At 39.6% G+C, this 19,995-nt stretch overlaps 1 protein-coding gene across 1 annotated transcript; it reads right to left on the bottom strand.

Annotated features, from left to right (window-relative positions):
• Positions 1–458: 458 nt before the first annotated feature.
• On the bottom strand, positions 459–19,124 carry cd37 (CD37 molecule). Its single transcript, XM_023824950.2, has 9 exons — positions 18,731–19,124; positions 13,596–13,663; positions 12,496–12,559; positions 11,494–11,624; positions 9,690–9,764; positions 8,182–8,289; positions 7,033–7,200; positions 6,877–6,960; positions 459–2,004 (listed from the first exon to the last, which is right to left on the bottom strand). Exons 2-9 carry the CDS (start codon positions 13,659–13,661, stop codon positions 1,927–1,929), a joined length of 774 nt encoding a protein of 257 aa, XP_023680718.1. The 5' UTR covers positions 13,662–13,663; positions 18,731–19,124; the 3' UTR covers positions 459–1,926.
• Positions 19,125–19,995: the final 871 nt, after the last annotated feature.

Below are 19,995 nucleotides of genomic sequence, written 5' to 3'. Positions count from 1 at the left end.
CATCCATCCATGCATCCAAGCTGTGATTATTTTGAATTTATTTAAAAAAAAAAAAAAAAAAGCTGGCTGACACTGACACATTATCAACAATGATCTTCTCATTACTGCTAACAGTGCATTTCAATGGGGTGTAAAGTTACAGACAACCTCCAGCAACAGTTTAATCTGGACACTTTGGTATAATATGAATGCAGAATATCTGCATTGTTCATGTCATTGAAAGGCTGAAAATGACTGATGTCTGCAGTTTGTTATGCTGGTTTTCCTCGCAAGTTTGAATTTTCGATTTTTAGTCCCAGCATCCATTTGTGTTTGTTAGTTATGCTCCTAACCTTTATTATGTTCAGTTTTACGTTAATATTTGCTTTCCTGTTTCTCTCTGCTACCCATGGCATACAGCATAAGCTCTCAGAGGGCCAAACAAAGGAACACATATTAACAAACGCCTCTATGGCAAATGATTTTCCATGCATTTTATTGAAACATACTGTACATGTTATGGATATCCAAAGAGATATAAAATTATCAACATAATACTAAAGTTTTGCTTGCAGAACAGTGATGCAAAAACATTTACTTTGGATTGATCACAAATAGGGAATTCAAATATTCAAATCAGAATCCTTATAAATCCATCTATGTTCCAACTGCGTATCCAGCACAGGGTCACAGCAAGTCTGTCCTAGGCAGCTCACACATGTACACACACACACACACACACACGCACCTGTACTATTTCTATGGACATAGCCCTAATCTATGACAACCCTAACCCCTACCCAGCCCTAACCTTAACCCTAAGTAACCAAACAAAATACAAGACATTTGGCTACTTTAGTGTTAATTTTTGCTAGTACCCTGACCGATTATTTACTGTTGAGCCCAGTGAAAGCTTAATGTTTTAATTTTGGCACTGGCCCATGTTTTTGCCCTGACGTGCATCACTATACTGTGTACTTTGTTATAATAATGGCAGTATCAGGAGAGCTGACTGTCTGGAGGTAACATAGGGAGATACTCTGAAATAAAAATAAAGAAATCTAAATAAAGGAGAATAAGGAAATGTGTTTAAACAGTAGCATGGGGGCAGAGTGTGGCTCAGTGGCCTAAGCCGGTTCAAACTCAGCCTCAGCACGTCTGCTGGTCCTTGAGCAAGACCCTTAAGCCCCCATCTCCCTGGGCGCCCCAACAGGTGGCTGCCCTTCACGGACAGCTTAGTCTACAAAGAGCAAGCTGGGGGAGTCGTAAAGACAATTTCCCCACGGGGATTAATAAAGCATTGATTGTTATTATTATCATAACAGATGATGTCGACCTGAAAAATGTCCCCACAAGCTAAGAAGTAAGACACTACTGCATTGTGGGGACATCTGGTCGTCCCGATGTGGTAAATACAAACCCACACATACACGCACGGATACACACTTGGACACAAACACGTTACGGGCAATCCAGAGGTGTCAATATGCTTAACTGCTTTTTGGATCACAGGAGGAAACTGGAGAACCTGGATGAGATCTGCAGGACGCAGTGAGAGCATGCAGGCATGGAAGCCAAACCCTCACTGTGTGCAGGAAAAGCGCTACCCCTTGGTGGCAATTAGCCATATTCTTAGAAAGACATTATATATGCTGGCAGATTTTAGTTTTTGGTTGATTTAGAAAAAAATATCCAGTGTGTGATGAAAGATCATACAGAACATAAAATATCTTTGCTTTAAAAATGAGAAATAATATTCAGATACAAAATACAGTAACTGCAAACACTATATAATGATTTGTAAAGCAATTCTGAAGATAAGAAAAAATAGTATGTTATTTAAAAAATTAAAAATGCCTTAAAAAGTATTACTCTTTCCACTTTCTTGATGCTTTCTTCCAGTAATAGACATTTCTCCATGAGACAACGCTTGTGATGAATCAGGATTTATAAGTAGTGATTCAGCAAATCACAATCCACGATGATCCATTTATACAGAAACGTCGAAAGGGTCATACCACTGAGCTGTAAGCAGAGAGAGAAAACAGGTTATTATGAAAGGTGTGCATGCTGCATAATAAACATCAGTGCTTATCCATAAGCTATTTTTACAGAGAAGGAAAATCCATGGACTCCTGTAATGTGCAACACATGATTCTACACAACGCATTTGCTTTAGTGAGAACATATGAGCACTATACGACCAACCTTGCCAATATTCCATGTAAAAATCTCTGAGGAGATTGAGGGAGACAGAGAAATATCAGTGACTACTGAGCACATATGCAGAGCATACAGAGAAATAAACCAGGCTTTATCTGCTTCTCAGAGCACTGCACAGAAGCTCAGAAGCATTGGGAAACATGGTTGTAAAGACAAGAAGTGTACCAGAGTTGGGGCCATTCCGGAATGCATTGATGATTTCAGTCCAAATCAGGAAATGGAACTGGAGTTGGAACTTAAATCTCCCTGAAATTCAAATTCAACTCCAATTCTGTTCCCTGTAGTTTTTTTTTCTCCAATCCCAGCTCCAGTTCCATTTCCTGATTTGGACTGGAACTGATCAATGCATCTCGGAATGGCCCCAACCCTGAAGTGTACGGTCACAGGGAGAAGCACTGCACACACTCGGCTGCACAAATGGCATGCTCACATGCTTCCTTGCTTCACTAAGCTTCACATCACCAACACCACCAGAATATGATCTTTACTGATGAAATACTGGAGCCCGTGTTTGAGAGGGATGTTCACTGAGGTCATGGGACAAGCCTGTCTGTGGACGTGTAACTGCCCAACCTGTAGCACCATCCTCATGAGTCAGGAAAATCTATTTACCATCCCAACAGATGCAACCAGGTATCAGCAAGGTAGCAGTAATTCAAATGTAAGGTTTGTTTAATAGGAACCTAACCAGCAAGTTAACAGAATGTTGCTAATTTTCCATAAAATCTAAGTAACAAAGCCACCTGTTGCTATTTTATGTAAATTCCATATGCTGTCTTACCAATTAAAAAATTATTTTGAAGAATTACTGCCAGTGATTTTACACCAAAGTAGACGTCTTACATTTAATCATGGCAATTGGACAAATTTTGTTTTCAACTTTCAGAACCTATCAGCAATGTTGCAATAAAGATTCATAACCATCAGGCCCAGTAGATAGTATATTCTAAAATAAATGCAACACATGAATGGAATTACAACAAATGTATTTTCTACCTAATATAATACAATGCTACTCTGTTTCAGTGCATGAATGCAAACAATGTGCAATTTCCATCCATTTTCCAACCTGCTTATCCTTCTGGGTCACAGAGGGTCCAGAGCCTATCCTGGAAACTATGGGCACGAGGTGGGGAACAACCCAGGATGGGGGGGGGGCAGCCCATCGCGGGGCACACTCAAACACCATTCACTGACACATGCACACCTACGGGCAATTTAGTAACTCCAATTAGCCTCAGCATGTCTGGACTGTGGGGGGAAACCGGAGTACCCAGAGGAAACCCCACGACGACATGGGGAAAACATGCAAACTCCACACACATGGAACCCAGACAGAGACTCAAACCCGGGTCCCAGAGGTGTAAGGCAGCACTGCTAACCACCATGCCGCCCCCAATGTGCAATTTAAGAACTAAAAATGGAATGGAAGAATTGAACTGTATTCTGACTCCATAGCTACCACTTAATATTTATAATAAAGTTAAATATATTCAATACGCACATAAAATAGGCACTTGCTTCAAGATTTTTTGGGATATTGCAGATATCACTTTATATTGCTGTGCCTGTCACGATGCGGCAAGAAGGCAAGCAGGGAAGCAGGAGAGCGAGCCGAACTGATGGGTAATCAGGGGTTTTAATGGTCAAAAGACAGACAGGTAGGGACATCTACGGACACTACAATGATTAATCTGGGGAAGACTGACTGAGACTCGGACTAAATACACAAGACAAGGCAAAAGGAATAGGCAACAGGTGATGACAATCAGGCAAAAACAGGAGGTAACGTGGTGGGCGTGGCACACATTAGGATCAGACGGAGCTGGGCGTGACCGTGGAAGAGGCTGTCTATCTGGTTAGAAAGTGTATATTTGCTCACAAAAAAATACAATTTAACATTAGAACATGTGCAAATTAAGGATAACAGGAATTCTTCAAGAAGTTACTGATATCTTGCTGACTGTCTAGAAGAACATCACTTCAGTTCCCAAACCTCTCCTCAGGGGCACCACAGCCACACGTATTAGTCAAATTTCAGCACCAGCTCAATTAATTAATTTACACTATTAGTTAAATAACTCAATAATGTATTGATTAGCCAAACAAGGAGGGGGAGTTGTTAAATCAAAAGATACAGTGGTGTATTGGATGGTTGCTGCAAATACTGAGGTAACTTCAGGAGAGGTTTTGAAATGACTGAGCTGATATGATTTGACAAGCATAATTATTCCAATATGAAGATCAGATAAACCTTATTTTCATTGACAGGGTGTGTATGTATATATTTGAGTGTGTATGTATATATTTGAGCCTGTATGTATAAATTTTGACCCTGTATGGATTGCAGATAATCCAAAATATATTCAATTCAATTCATATGCACCCAATTCTTGTTCTTAAAAATCATTGATGATGAATGTTGTATAATCATTCCACCTTGGAAAAAGAATGGTTCAAATAAATCATTAAAAGCCCAAAATTAATATGACATTCATGCCCCTGATATGTGCATTGTCCTATAACCTGATATTGTCTTTTGTCAAAATATGATTTGTGAAAAATTCACATAATTATTGGTCATAGTTAAACTTGCATAATTCATTTCTACTGAAACCATTAGTGCGCAAAATATTTTCAAATTCAGAATAAGACATGCAGAAGCTTTATCTGTGGCCAGTGGAACAGTTTCTTTTGAAAGTTTTTCTGGCATTAAATAATATGTTCCACTGACCGATAATAAAGTGAATACATAACAATTCAGAGAGACTGAGCCACACAAGACACCATGAACACAGAGAACAAAAACCTTGAGGCCTGGAATAAACTGTCGTGAGTTTTTGGGGGGTGCTGACAGTGATGACTCAGACAGAATACCGTGAGACACAGAATCTGCATGAACTAAGACAGACAAACGGAACAGAGAAGGAGAAACAAAGAGCAGGTCAAGGCAGCTACATCATCACCACCCTCTGCTTGACATCTATTACCACTGGCTATTTCCACTGTGTAAAGTTTTAACGGAACAAAAAATAGAATAGAACAAATGTTGATGACTATCTTCGCAGAAAGGGTTCAGACAAAGAATATACCAGGTCAACATCCCCTCGACTACAATACAATGAAAATACACTCAGTGACCATAACGGTTAAGCACCCAGACAGAGTGGAAATGAAAATTTGCACGTGGTGAAAGGTCATATGATTGCATCACAATGATTATATATGATTATAATATCAGGTCAAACGGACAACAGAGTTGGCAGTATGGGCACACTGCTGTTCCTATGTCAGTAGGGTGTGGCACCCCCCGCCCCCCCCCGGGGCTGGAGACATGCGGCGATACGGTGTTGAAGGGAGTTGTACAGCCATTATATCCTCTCCTTCGGCAAGTTGGCCCACAGCTGTTGTAACTGGCCCTTGAGATCCAGCAGATTGGCACTGGGTCTGAGTTGATGTCCTTGCTGATCCCACACATGTTCTATTGGGGAAAGTTCGGGGGACCTGGCTGGCCATGGGAGGACCTCAACATGACGCAGGCAGTCCATAGACACACGTGCCGTGTGTAGACAGGCGTTGTCTTGTTGAAAGACTACCAGGGTGCAGTCTCAGGAGGGGTAAGACATGTGGATGCAGGATGTCACTGACGTAGCGCTGTGCCATCAGGGTCCCCTTAATCACTACCAGAGATGACCTGAAGTCCTGCCCTATGGCTCCTCACACCATGAAGTCCTGCCCTATGGCTCCCCACACCATGAAGTCCTGCCCTATGGCTCCTCACACCATGATGCTAGGAGTTACGTAGGTGTGTCTCTCTACAACACTGGCAGGATTGGTCTTCTCCCCTCAGCGCTGCCATACATGCACACACACCGGTCATCCATGGTAATGCAGAACCAAAATTCACGGTAAGAAGCCACTCTTCATCAGTCCATGCCTTCCGGTTACGGCACCACTCTAAACGTAGCCATCTCTGTGCTAGTGTTAATGTCAGCCTACGTACGAGACGGTGAACCTGTAGTCTGGCTGAAGCCAGTCGTTGAGAGCAGGATGACATGGGGTGTTGTAGAGAGTCCAATACCTGTGTCCGGATGGCAGGTGCAGATGTCATGGGGGTTCTGTAATGCTTGGCCCATAATACGACGATCCTCCCTTGGTGTGGTCTGTCCGTGACAGGGGTGACCGGAACCTTTACAACATGTGTCAGTGCTCTCACATGCCCATTGGTTCCAACATCGGGCGACTGTGACATCTGAATACCCCACATTCCGGGCAATTGCACGATACGACCAGTCATCTTCATGCAAACCCACAATGCGTCCCTTATCAAACTCCGTCAAGTGTTGGTAATGCCGTCTAATGCGTCAACGAGGCATCTTCTGTGTCTGGTGGCTAGACCTGCCAGCTCCTTGCAAAATCAAATCATTTACATACCCAATGCTGATCTGCAGCGTTTTGACCATCACTTCTGGATGCTTACCTTTTTTGTCACTGTGTGTGTGTGTGGTATATATATATATATATATATAAAACATATATAAATAAAAAACACATCAATATATTTCAAATACAAATAATATGTCTTCCAACCATTTATCTAGAAATAGGTCATATTACTGCAAAGGCACCAAAGCTGAGTGACATATGATCTTAGGAGGTGCATATCTCACTCACCTGCACTGCAGCCACAGCCAGTAACATGGCCAGAATGAAGGGGGTGTTCTCTGACAGCCATCTGTTGATGACTTCCTTGCAGCCCTGGTTGTGTGAGAAAAAGGTGAGGAGCAGAGCTCACATGCATGTGCTGTCTGCTGTATTGTGGAGACGCACCTCTTGATAAATCCTGCATGAAGGTGAAGTGCCGTTTGCCGCGGGGCAAATACACTCCATGCTGAAGTTATGTTGCTCAGAGCTATTGAACAGGAGGCCGGTGCTGTTGTAGCAGGAGCAGGGTGTATCGATCCAATTATTTGGTGTGTCCCATCCGCAGCACTTATTCTGAAAAATAGTAATAGTTTAAACCATAAATATGACCCCAGTCATGCTCCCAAAACACTTTAATTTCATGTAAAAGTTAGCTTAATACATTACCTTTAAAAAAAAAACCAAATGTTTCATGTAAAAATAGAGTACAGTATCGCCTAATGGATATTTGTCACACTAGCACATTTACAGTACAGTATACTAATGTTACCCCTACTAATTCATAGAACACGGCATTGGCTGCAGTTTTCTTTTGCATTCACAGTAAGGTAAAATGAGTAAACAAATGGGACTGTAAACTTAACGACAGAAGTCATATACATAACCAAGGCACAATTAAATAAAATTCGTAAACGAAACATGTACTGTGCGTACAGGGTACAGGTATTCAATCAATTAAAAATTAAAACAGAAACAAGCTGTAAAAATACTATTTGTTTGCTAACCACAAAAAAAGAGAGAGAACAAAAATACATACACATTAAAAATATTTAATAAAAAACAGTACAATGACATTTTTGCAGAAATGTGAATTCGCGAATCACGAAGTGCGAACGCACCAGGGCTGACTGTATATGTCAATATGAGGTAGAGCTGGGCGATAAGATATCGTATCTTGATTATGAACATTCTTTTCGTCATGAATCTGAATATCACAAGTATCATGGTATAGCCTAAACACTTGTTTTCTCGCATTATTGACAGCTTTAATGCACTATTTTTACACAAATTCCATCAAGTTTTGAGTCAGTTGTTGGCATAATTTGTCAATGTACCTCTCATATGCTCAATAACTATTAGTAAAACAATTTTGTGATCATAATCAGAGAAACTCAACCATCTGTCATATTCTACTGCTGGTTTCTACATATGAATATTAGAATATTGTGATAAACATAAATAATGTGAAAGTCTTTGAAAATATTGTGAAAATGCTTGATAGCCTCATATGAACCATGCATTTTTACCTCATATGGATAAAGCCATTGTTCCTACCTCTCGCTGGATGGAATTAAAAGCAGTCATGAAATCTTCCAGGTGGGATGTATTCTGCTTAGATGACTTCATTAGTTCTACCATTTTTCCTCCCATTTCATGCTCAATCTAGAGAAAACATTAAGTGTTCACTTTCACAGCTTAGTTCGGAATTCTCCAATTAAGATTTTTTAGAATTCTACAATTTAATATTTTAGGTATTTCTATTTATTTTAAAATAAACCACAAAAAATATAAAAATACAAAAAACTGAAGACAAAAATCAGCTGATTAGTTGAATTAAAATTCATTAGCAGGCCTCAGAGTCCTTTTTTTTGCTAAATTAACAGTGCTGCTGGAATAATATAACAGATCTATGAAATAATGTAGGGGTCCTGAGAAGTGCGTAAGCCTCACATACAAAGTGCGCGTAAGCTTCACATACAAAGTGCGCGTAAGCTTCACATACAAAGTGCGCGTAAGCTTCACATACAAAGTGTGCGTAAGCCTCATTACTAGCAAGTAGTTACCAAATTGCCCATAGGTGTGCATGTGTGAGTGAATGGTGAGTGAGTGTGCCCTGTGATGGGTTGGCGCCCCATCCTGGGCTGTTCCCTGCTTTGCGTCCGTAGCCTCTGGGATAGGCTTCGGACCCCTGTGACCCTGAACAGGATAAGCGGATTCAGAAGATGGATGGATGGACGAGCACAGGGGTGTCAAACTGCAGTCCTGGAGGGCTGCAGCCCTGTGTAGCTTAGTTCTTTCCCTGTTCCACCATAAATGATTCAGCTCAACAGCTACATGGTAATTAGCACAAGAAGTTGAATCAGGTGTGTTAAACGAGGGGAAACCCAAAAATGTGCAGGGCTCCGGCCCCCCAGGACTGGAGTCTGACACGTGTGGACTAACAGATAACTTATACACATTAGAGAACACAAAGGAACCAAACACAATGACCAACAAGTGCAAAAGCCAAGGACAGGCACATATATATGCATGGGAAACACGGGTGTGGGTTATTAACAACTCAAACACTAGGGCTAGTACGAACAAGGTTCAGGTATTCATAATCACACAGGACTCAAACAGTAGAAAAGGGGTGACCAGCGACACCTGCTGGCCAGGCAGAGAAATGACAGAGCAGGGACTGATCCTGACAAGGCCACACATAGAACGTGTATAAGGGTCAAGTATATCAAGAATATTGATGGCCAAATTAATTTTTCATCCTCTCAGTTCTACTAAATAGTAACCTGGCAGTGTACACTATACTTCTATTTTGTTTTGTTGTTTTATTTAGAGAAAATTGAAACAGTTATTTTCACTTCTGCATTATGCAAGTTTTTTGTAAAGAATAAAAATACATAATAAATGAAAGAATACCCATTTATCCATTCATTTATCCAACCCAAAACCCAAAGTATCTACATATAGCTTTAGAACAAAACACAGCTTAGTCCAACCCTGACTTGACTGGGAACACCTGTCTGTTGGTGCACTGTCACTGCTGCTTATAATGGTCGACTTACCGTTGTCCTCTGGGTGAAAAAGAGAACTCCAGCCACAATTTCAATAGCCAATAGGATGGCAAGCGCGATGAAATACTACAGGGAGAGGGAATTCAATATGGTAAGTCTCAGAAGTATCAAATGTGTCTGCACCATACTGTCGGACTTTGCATGGAGAAAAATTATCATTGGCATCCTTTGATGCCTTTTTATGGGTTTGTAAAGGAAGGATAAGCTATACTGAATCCTACAGTTTTCTATGAATAATCAAATTGCCTGCAGCTACATTGCCATTATTGAGTAGTAAAGACTAAGGGTCACCTTATTTAATTATTTACTTCAGGATTTCTTTGAGAAGGGATTGTATGAAAATAAATTTTAAACTACAACATGAAGATGGGATGAGTAAGTATCCTTGAGGTGATACTTGGTAGAAGCTCCTTTTGCCTGAATTACTGCCATATGGTTTTTGGATCAGTAACATTAGCAGAGCAAACCTAAATCTGGGAATATGGGTGTGAAATTCTGGTCAGATGGACAACATAGGGACTGACGGAGGGAATATGGAGTTTTTTTGTCGTCTGGATACAACAGGTCAGGAAGACGCAGGACAGGGAAACTGAGAGCTGAAACATGGCTTCACCGCTCTCATTCTATTGCACAGGAAAAATCATCAATAACAAATAACTGAAAAAGTTTTTCTGTGAAATAAAAAATGTCTTTCTTGGTTTCATCAGTCATCATCCGTCAATCATTTTGATGGAAGATGGATGTATGAATGCTTGGACTTTATTAAGCAGCACCCATAGATGCAAGATATGAGCCATACATAGTAACTGTGCTCTACAAATGAATGCCGGAGTGATATAATTTAGTATAAAATACATTAAATATACTTAAAATGCTTAACATATGTTTAAATTATATATACACAGTACACTGCAAAAGTCTTACAACAAAGATGTTTAAATTTCAATATGATGTTTAAATCATCCATTATATCCATGTATTTGTTATCTCCATCGACAGTATATCATGATTGGCTAATCAATACCTCAAAAGATTATTTAACTAATCAAGGTGATGAATAATTGACTGGTAGTAAAATATACTAAATACTTGCAGTATCTGAGCTTCCCCTTAGGAGTGGTTTGTATTTCCAAGCAACAGTAACTTTTTGGAGAACAGAATAATTTTTTTCACTGTATTGCTCTTCATTTGCATATATTGTACTTTTTCCTCAGCAAATATGCACTTCACAACACAGATAAATAGCTTTACACATTTTCTTTGATTGCCTAAGACTTTAGCATAGCACTATATAAAAGTATAGGTACACAGGTGTGTGTGTCTGTGTGTATGTGTGTGGATTAGGTTTATATTACATTGAGGCGACCAAATGTCCCCTAGAATGTGATAAAAACATTTTGACATTGAAGGGACCATTTTTCAGGTCCCCACAAAGATCTGTGAATATAATCAAAAGTAAAAATGCCAAAAGCCTTGCATTTTGTTTGGTTACTTATGGTTAAGGTTAGGACTGGGAAGGGGTTAAGGTTGTCATAGTTAGGATGGAGATTATACCGATAGAAATTAATGAAGACATAGATACATTTAAGTGTGTGTGTGTGTGTGTGTGTGTTTGTATCCCATGGTTTAAGTTAAGGTCCCTTTGTGCATCCCATGGTCTGAGACTAAATACCTCAGGGTCACACTTCATTATATGTATCTATGGTTTTCTTAGTGTCTACCATTCCCAGCATGCATTTGACCACTTTCTGTGCCTACCATTCCCAGCATGCATTTGACCTCTTTCTGTGCCTACCGTTCCCAGCATGCATTTGACTTCTTTCAGTGCCCCCAGACATCCAAAAAATCCTAATAACATGCTCCCGATGCCTCCAATTAGAAGTAGACAGGCGAAGGGGAAGATGGACATGAGAGTGGGTCCATAACCTGGGGAGGAGGAGTTAATGCAGAACCAGCAGAAAAGTCTCATACAGTATCTGACATAATTCTGTGCAATAGAGATATTTCCTACTCACCATAAAATGCAGTTAAACAAAACGCACCAAGTAATAGGTAAGTATTAGCATCATGCCAATGGGTCTTTAGACCAGGGGTCACCAACATGGTGCCCGCAGACACCAGGGTGCCCCCAAGCACCACATGAGTCGCCCGCGGATCTGTTCTAAAAATAGCACAACTCACCAGTGAGCAGCATCTAAAATTTAATTTTATCCTGTTGCCATTCTTCTTTAATCACATTTGCATTTATACAGATTTGAAAAAAAAGCATTTAAAACATATTATACATGATTTAAGAAGAGTGTATTAAACTGGTAGGCCTTCGTATGGCTCAGTACCCGTGAAGTAGCTCTCAGTTTCAAAAAGGTTGGTGACCCCTGCTTTAGACCAATAATATTTATAAAAATTTTATTACAAATTAATGTGACAGGAATTTCAATTTCAGCACAGAACATTGAAAAGATGAAAGTACTTATTCACTGATTGTGAGTGTGGGTGATGGGTGCTACAGTACCTCTGTGCAAGCCCATTAATAAGGAAAGAAAGTAATAATATATGTTACACTTCCATGCCCCTGGCTATCCTAGATTTTATTCAAATTTAATTAATTACATCAATAGTTTGGCTGCAAACATACAGGCTGACATTTATATGATCAGTGACTTATTTACTAACAGAAATATATAACGATGCTGTGTTAGTATACAGTGCCCATTTTATGACTATTTTAATCTAAATCCATTAAAATGTTCTATTTTCCTAATAGGAATAAGTGAGGAGTGAAATGCAAGACACTCACTGAGGAAGCTTGTTTTGCCAAAAATAATCCAGAACCCAGCTGAGGCCAGAAAAATTCCTATAAACTGAGAGAAGAAATGCAATGAATTAAAATATCAATCACACTGTATTATAGAACAACATGATACTAAAAATAAGCATAATCACTGCATGTGTATAAGTCCTGCATCACAATAGGACAACAGAGCATCCCTTTCAAACCATAGTGATTTTAGTCACTACTTATAGTCAGTCAATTAGATAATTAAGCACATTTAGAGTATTCACAGTCTTGATCAGTTGGTACTAATAGATCCTAAGAGTACTCATGATGCATTGTAAAGGAAACTAGTTTTTTAATACTTAAGATGAAAGTTTGGTATCACTTCCTGTGAATGCCATGTCTATAAAAATCTATGAACAAATCAATAAAGCATTATAAACATGGCTATAAATAATTATAAAAAGGCATAACACATTATCACCAAGTTTATGGTGCATTATGAAGCTTTCACCGATAATGCGCTATAGATACCTTCATAATACATTATAATGGTCGGTATAAGAATTAAGGATGCTTTGTACTGCATTATGAAGGTTTCTATAGTGCATTATAGGTGAGAGCTTCATTGGAGCTTATGAAGTATTATAATCAACACTACAGTGCCTTATGACTGTCAATAGAAGATGCTGTAATGCTTTATTAATTCTTATACCGACTACTATAATGTATTTTGAAGGTATCTATAGTGCATTATAGACCAACTACCGATTATACCGACTATTATAATGCATTATGAAGGTATCTACTGTATAGCTTCTTTACATTTACTGCTTTAAGTAAAGTGTTACCACATCTTCTAATACTTATGAAAGCTATTCACAAAGACTGTAAAACATCAAGGGTACTTTCAAACTGGTAACTGTTTTGAAATATTTTAATTTCTAAATTTGATCTTGCATCATTCCTAGGGGAAGTATAGATACTATATCAATATTGGCTCATGTGCTCCATAACTGTGGACAGCATTCATTCCATATCAGCTGACTTATTCTAGCAAATTTGCTAACGAAGTCTTAACCATTTGTATTGTGAGCACTTAATGAGACAGAAGTACTTACAAAGAAGATCAGGTTAAACAGGAACAGGAGGTATTTTGTAAAAGAGAAACAGCCCTCAGAAACCATATCTGGAAAAGAAAAAAAACCCAGCACAGATAGTGGCAGACTTGTCTTTTTTTAAACTTCATGGATACTTCTATGATCATGTTGATATGAAGGCATGAGATACACAGATGAGTGATAAACATTTAGTATCACTTTGCTTCACTGTTTAATTTTCAAAACCTTCACGTTTAGTCTCTATATCCATCCCCTAGGTAGCATAGTTGACAAAAATCCCAATCTTTACCCTTGTGTCACTACATTTGCATACAAAAAACATCCAGGCCCAGCTAAATTTAGCAAAAAAAAAAAAAAAAAAGTCTCTCAAAAGCATGTGGCAGAATGTATTTTGCTCTGTTGAAACCAAGGTTGAACCTTTTGGCCACAATTCCAAGAGATATGTTTGGCACAAAAACAACACTGCACATCACCAAAAGACACCACACCCACCGCGAAGCACGGTGAGGGCAGCATCATGCTTTGGGGCCGTTTTTCTTCAGCTTGAACTGGGGCTTTAGTCAAGGTGGAGGGAATTATGAACAGTTCCAAATACAATGGTACCTCAGAACTCGAATTTAACCAGTTCAGAACTCCGGATTGAATCCTAAAGAGTTCGAGTTGTGATCGAATTTTCCCCATAAGTAATAATGGAAAACCAATTAATTGCTTCCCTAAATATGTTGCATCTAAATATGTTTTCTTTTTCTTTAGCATCTTAACACAAAATGAACCGGATAAAACAAGAAGAGCATATACTGTACTAAACACATCTAAGCACATTTATCAAAACAGTAATTTGTAAAGTAAGAAAATAAATGTATCCAAACAATGTGTAAAGTTAAAAAAAGCAATTTGTCCTGCCCCGATCGTCTGCTCCTTCCGTGTGCCACGCCCCCTCGTTTAACCCGTGTGGAATCCCAGTGTGATCATCTGTTTCTGGTTGTTGTTGTTAGTCCTCTGTATTTCGTCCGCATTTCAGTTTGTTTCCTCAGTCTGGTCATTGTATTGTCCGTCTGCATTTTGCCTGCCTTACCTGTAATTAAACCCAGTATTCCCCGATACCCTGACGTCTGCGTCTTTGTCTCCGTCCCCACTCGGCACGACAATATTATTATAATTAAATGTATTAATGGTTGATTATTAATATTAAACTAATTAAGAAATCTTTATTTTTGAAGGTATTTTATTATATAATAATTACTGTTACTGTCTATCATTGTCTAAATGTATTTTTACTGTCTAAATATATGTATTCAGCTAGTGTAAACATGCACGATGCTATCACAGCGAATGCGAGGCTGAGACTGAAGCTTTACCCTTTGTTTCCGCTGAGACGTGCTGCGTGACTCATTTCCCCGCACGTACAAGTTCTTAGGTCGGGGGAAACAGTTTGACTTCTGAGATTCAGATTGAGCTCTAGGTAATTTTTTATTTTTTTTAACTGGTTGGTTCGACTTTTAAGAAATTCGAGTTCTAATGGAGTTTGAGAACTGAGGTACCACTAAGTCAATTTTGGCCCAAAACCTTCGGGGGCCTGTACTACAAAGCGGGGTTACTGGCTTATCGGGGTAACTTGTCAGATTTAAAAGTAGTCTGGGCAAAATGTAAGTGAACGAATATGAAGTCTATTTAAAAATTGTGGTACCTTAAACATCAATAATGTGTCATTAATGTGCATGACATGTGTCATGTCATTCTTAAAACGGTTACGTCACCCTTATGTAGACTGCTTCAAGTAAAGTGTTGCCCATTAGACATCTGAAATGACTGAAATGTCTTTTTAAACATACATTGCTGCATGACACTTCCTAGTAATACTTAAAGTGTATATAAAAGTTTTACCCTGAGATTGCAGGTTTTTGTGAAACCAGAAATCAAGATAAATCATCAGACATTTTGCATATTTTTTTATATCAACCGTAAACAAAGCAGTTAGCGCTCTGAGGAAACAGATGTTTAGACTGCCACACACAGTGGTACACCGCCCAACTTCATCTGCAGTGAAGCAGTACTTACGAGAACTTCCACTGCACAGCAGAAATTCGTAATGGTATTCGGCATAAAAAAACAGAAATAAAATACTAAAAATAAATAAGCAAGCAAACAAACAGTATGATGAGATCAAAGCCAAAAAGGCAGATCTGGTTGGTGTGGTCCTGCTATATTTGAGGGTGAAACACATCAGTGCAGGTAGAGAACAGTTCACTGGAAAACAGGAAACGAATGCAAATGAAGTAGCAGGTGCAGCAACTGTGCAAAGATAATACAGCGGTGTGAACTTTTTGTTTTTCAGCTACCCTGATGTAGCTTCTGTTTTTCATTGGCTGAGTATTTGATAACTGAGAACCAGATTTCAATCATACTTTTCAAGCCAAATTCCCCAATATTTCTGAGAAATGTGTCACTGTGTTGACTCACTGAATCATCAACACCTATAAAACAATCACTCAATGATAAATGCCACAGGATGCACATTCTAGGCAAGTTAGCAGCATTTCACTCATATTTTGCAGTTATTTAAAAACAGCCAAGCCTGTACTGTAAACGTTTACTGGTGGGCGGTATGCGGCTTAGTGCATAACACTGTTGCTTCACACAAAACCCTCTGGTGTTCTCCCCGTATCATGTGTGGGTTCAAATAGAATGGAACAGTGTGACGTTTTTGCCAGTGGCTGCAGTGCCAATCCTGCCACCATTCCCCAAATGTCCCTTAAAGTTGGAGGACCTGCCTGCAGGGCTGGATGTAGGTAAACACCATACCCAGGAAGAAACAATTGCAAGTTAAGGACCTTGCTCAAGGGCCCAGCAGCTCCTGGCATTCATGGGATTCAAACTGGCAACCTTCCGATTGCCAGTACAGATCCCTATCCTCAGAGTCACCACTGATTAAATAACAAAAAAATAACTGGTCCTGGACTGTAGGCCCCACCCCCATAGTAAATTTTGTTGGGCCCATTTTGCCAGCCCCCATATCTTTAACTAATACGATTATTTGGTCCAATATCTGCAGTATACCACAACATCACTGAACTTGCTGAAAGCAGCAGTAATAAGCTGAGAATCTCGAAATACATGAGTTCACAGGCAGGTTTAAAAAAAAAAAATTAGAAAACATATACAGTATATTGAAAATTGAGAACAAAACTGAGCATGTGAAATGATTACAGAATAAAATGATTTTTAACCTGAAACTGTTGCAAACATCTGACTTTATGCAACATTCACATCTGTAGCATACGTATAGTCTGAGTACCCCTAACCCTAGAGTACACTATATGTGCTCAAACAGATAATCAGACCATATGTTAACACAGCTGGCTCTAATGCTGAGATTTTACTGAAGGACCTGACTATCTGCATCACGTGTGTAGAATTACAGCTGCACCAAAATCCTATAGGTTGGTGGATCTCCAAGAGCAGGAAGGAGCAGCCCTGCCCTAGAGCATCTATGATCTAAAATGACATTTTATCTGCCTTGTGTTGTTGACAAAGGGGTTTGCCCAGGGTAAAACCACACAGTGCCCCCAAAGGACAAAACTGCAGTGGGGTCCGCATGGGCCACTTGGTGTAATTGTTTGCCTGGCCCACAGTGAACCCACACCTGCCCATGGGGGCAGGGGCGGATTAAGGTGTACAGAGGCCCCTAGGCTACAGTAGTCTGTGGGCCCCCCAACCCCACCAACCTCCGCGCCAATGGGGGCCCCCTTGCAGGCTGGCACACGTGGGGCCCCTAGGCTTAAGCCATATCTAGCCTGTGCGTTAATCCGCCCCTGCATGGGGGGGCCGCTTGGCCAAGTTTGCTAGGTAGTACTAAAAAATAAATTCCTTAATGACTAACCCTACATTATGCAAAACAGTCCCCCAGGGCATAATGACCTAAGAAGAGGTTGCGATATTTAACAGAACTGTACCAATACTATTTTACTTTATTATACTTCATTGATCGCCGTGGGGAAATTCTCTTTATGCCTCCCCCCAACTTGCTCATTGCCGCGAAGGGCTACCACCTGTTGCGGCGCCCAGGGAATACAACTAATCACAATCTTATCTAACACAACACGTTTTAAAAGCACAGTTTTAAGCTTTAAAGGCACTTTTTAGCGTTACATTTTCTGTTTTCCCCCACATAACGCATGCAACCCAAACTACCGGATCCCGTGTCTGTTTCCTTGGCGCTTTAACAACCGAAAAGGTATTATTACAGGAGGGCAGCATTAAATATAGATGCGCAGAAGGATAATACCACGGTTCATTTGGTACACAGACACTTTCTCAGACTAACCCAGAGTGCGCATTGCATTGTTATTGAAATGATAACTAATTTAATAAACTTAGGCCTATTACTCGATCAGTTAGAGTACAATATTATTGTAGATGAGGCAGTGCTCTATATAGGGCTAATGGAGATTTTAAGTAAGATTAAACGAAGCCTGTTAACTGTAGGCTAATAAATATTTTGTGAATGAGTTACAAGTGCACAAGTATGTAGTTTAATCAAAAAGGCTCTGCTTTCAGACATATTTGTCTTAAACCAGTTATGAATGATATCGGGATTAAAAGAAAGAAAACGTATAATGGACCTAGTGATATAACGTTTTGGATGTAATTTTGACACTTGTGCTTCGTTTGAAAATTACGCAGTGAGTTTCATACATTTACGGTACATCATTCTTCATTCGATAAACAAATGCAATACATTTAACATACAGGCAGTATGATTGCCTAAATATTAGGAAATGGTGGAAAGATTACAAAAAAAGTATCAGCACAAGCGCTATCTGTGTTTATTGTACTTAAAGATAAATCAAACAGACGAATTTTGTGCATTTAAAAGTAATTTCCATTTAGTCCAAATTAAAGGAACGCCAACTCGACATAAATTGGCAAACCAACTGAAGAAATAACATTAATCACAAAATACGTCTCTATATTGATGTCAGCATTGTGAAATTGTAGCTATCACTTTATGCACATTATCAACTGCAGTAGCATATTATCGACAGTAATACCGCTCACACGGGCAACCAAAAACCAAAGCAGCCAAAACTTGAAACATATTTAACATACTTAAAATATATTTGCCAGCAACCTACCTGCAGCTCGAGTGGAGGCGACCGATATAGAGAAATGGAGAAGTGAGATAAAAGCGCGCCGTTGTTATTAATGAACTAAGACGGCGGTTTCTGGGGTATTAAGTGTATATAAGCCCACGCAATGCTCCGCCGGGCAGAGGGGCATCTTCAGTGGAGGCAGAAGGGTGTAACAACATCGTGACAGGGGAGACCCTGGAATGGATACCACCGGTGCCTAGAGTGGAGGAAAACAGGTGCTGCTACTCCTCTTGTTATTCAGTGCAAGCAGATATTGAGTAACAACACCGGTACAGTCGACCCTTCCACATAACAAGGGTTAAGGGCACAGGCTAAAATTTTTTGGTCCCCATGGTCCCCACGGCCAGCAGAGCGAAGCGAAAGGTTACGAGACACACCAGGTACATAGATTACTGCATGATCACTGCGAGATATCAAATGAGAGGCTGTCGAAAATACCGCTGGCGTCCAAACCAGCGCCGTACAGGGGTGTTTCTAGTTATTGAAAAGATCCGGGGCTAGGTGGTTTATCCAGATTTATCCATGACAGAAAAGGTACATAAGAGAGAACACTATTTATGTAGGCCAATGCTTCAGTTAAGTCACCTCATCTAATTGGTGGTGCTCTGGAGCAATTTAATCCTGAAGTTCTACATGGAATTGACACATTAGCTCCTATAAAGGTTAGATCAGTCCACAATAAACAGAAAGCACCATGGAGAAATACAACTGCTGTTTTATCACAAAAGGGCAAATGCAGGAAAGCAGAACATAAGTGGAAAAAGCAAAATCCAGATACATTATGACGTCTGTAAAGAGAACCTTAACTTCGAATTCAGCAAGGCTAGATCTTTTTTTCCTCACACATCATTAATGACAACACCAACAACTCCCGCACTCTATTCACTATTGATGATAAGCAAACTTACCAATCACAGAACTCAAGTACCTCCTCAGTTCTTCTCAGCAAAAAGGTACAATGAATCTGTGGAATTTTTCTTTGAGAAAATCATAAACAATACACTAGCAATCGCTTCCGGTAAGCTAAACTGTGCCTTCAATTCACCCAGCATACTAAATAGAATAAATTTGTTGAAATCGATGACATTCTATAGGATCTGACTTAAAATCCTGCAGTTGCTCACTCAATGTTTTAACCATAAGGTTTTTAAAAGATGTTCTTAGCTGTGTGAAAGATGATATTTTGAAAATAGTTAATGGCACTTTACTCATTGGGATATTCCTTAAATCACTGAAAACCACAATCA

The sequence above is a fragment of the Paramormyrops kingsleyae genome, chromosome 20 (assembly GCF_048594095.1).
Source record: "Paramormyrops kingsleyae isolate MSU_618 chromosome 20, PKINGS_0.4, whole genome shotgun sequence".
Lineage (NCBI taxonomy): Eukaryota > Metazoa > Chordata > Actinopteri > Osteoglossiformes > Mormyridae > Paramormyrops > Paramormyrops kingsleyae.
Note: the sequence above shows the minus strand (reverse complement) of the source record. Positions and strands in the feature narration are given on the sequence as shown.

What these genes read in the sequence shown, in the direction of transcription:
- cd37 (XM_023824950.2), bottom strand. Translation starts at nt 13,661, where the DNA reads ATGGTTTCTGAGGGCTGTTTCTCTTTTACAAAATACCTCCTGTTCCTG. An exon ending in TGGCAAAACAAGCTTCCTCA is followed by an intron (nt 11,625 to 12,495) that starts GTGAGTGTCTTG and finishes CCTCCTCCCCAG; the next exon opens with GTTATGGACCCACTCTCATG. An exon ending in CATGCAGGATTTATCAAGAG is followed by an intron (nt 6,961 to 7,032) that starts GTGCGTCTCCAC and finishes TCACACAACCAG; the next exon opens with GGCTGCAAGGAAGTCATCAA.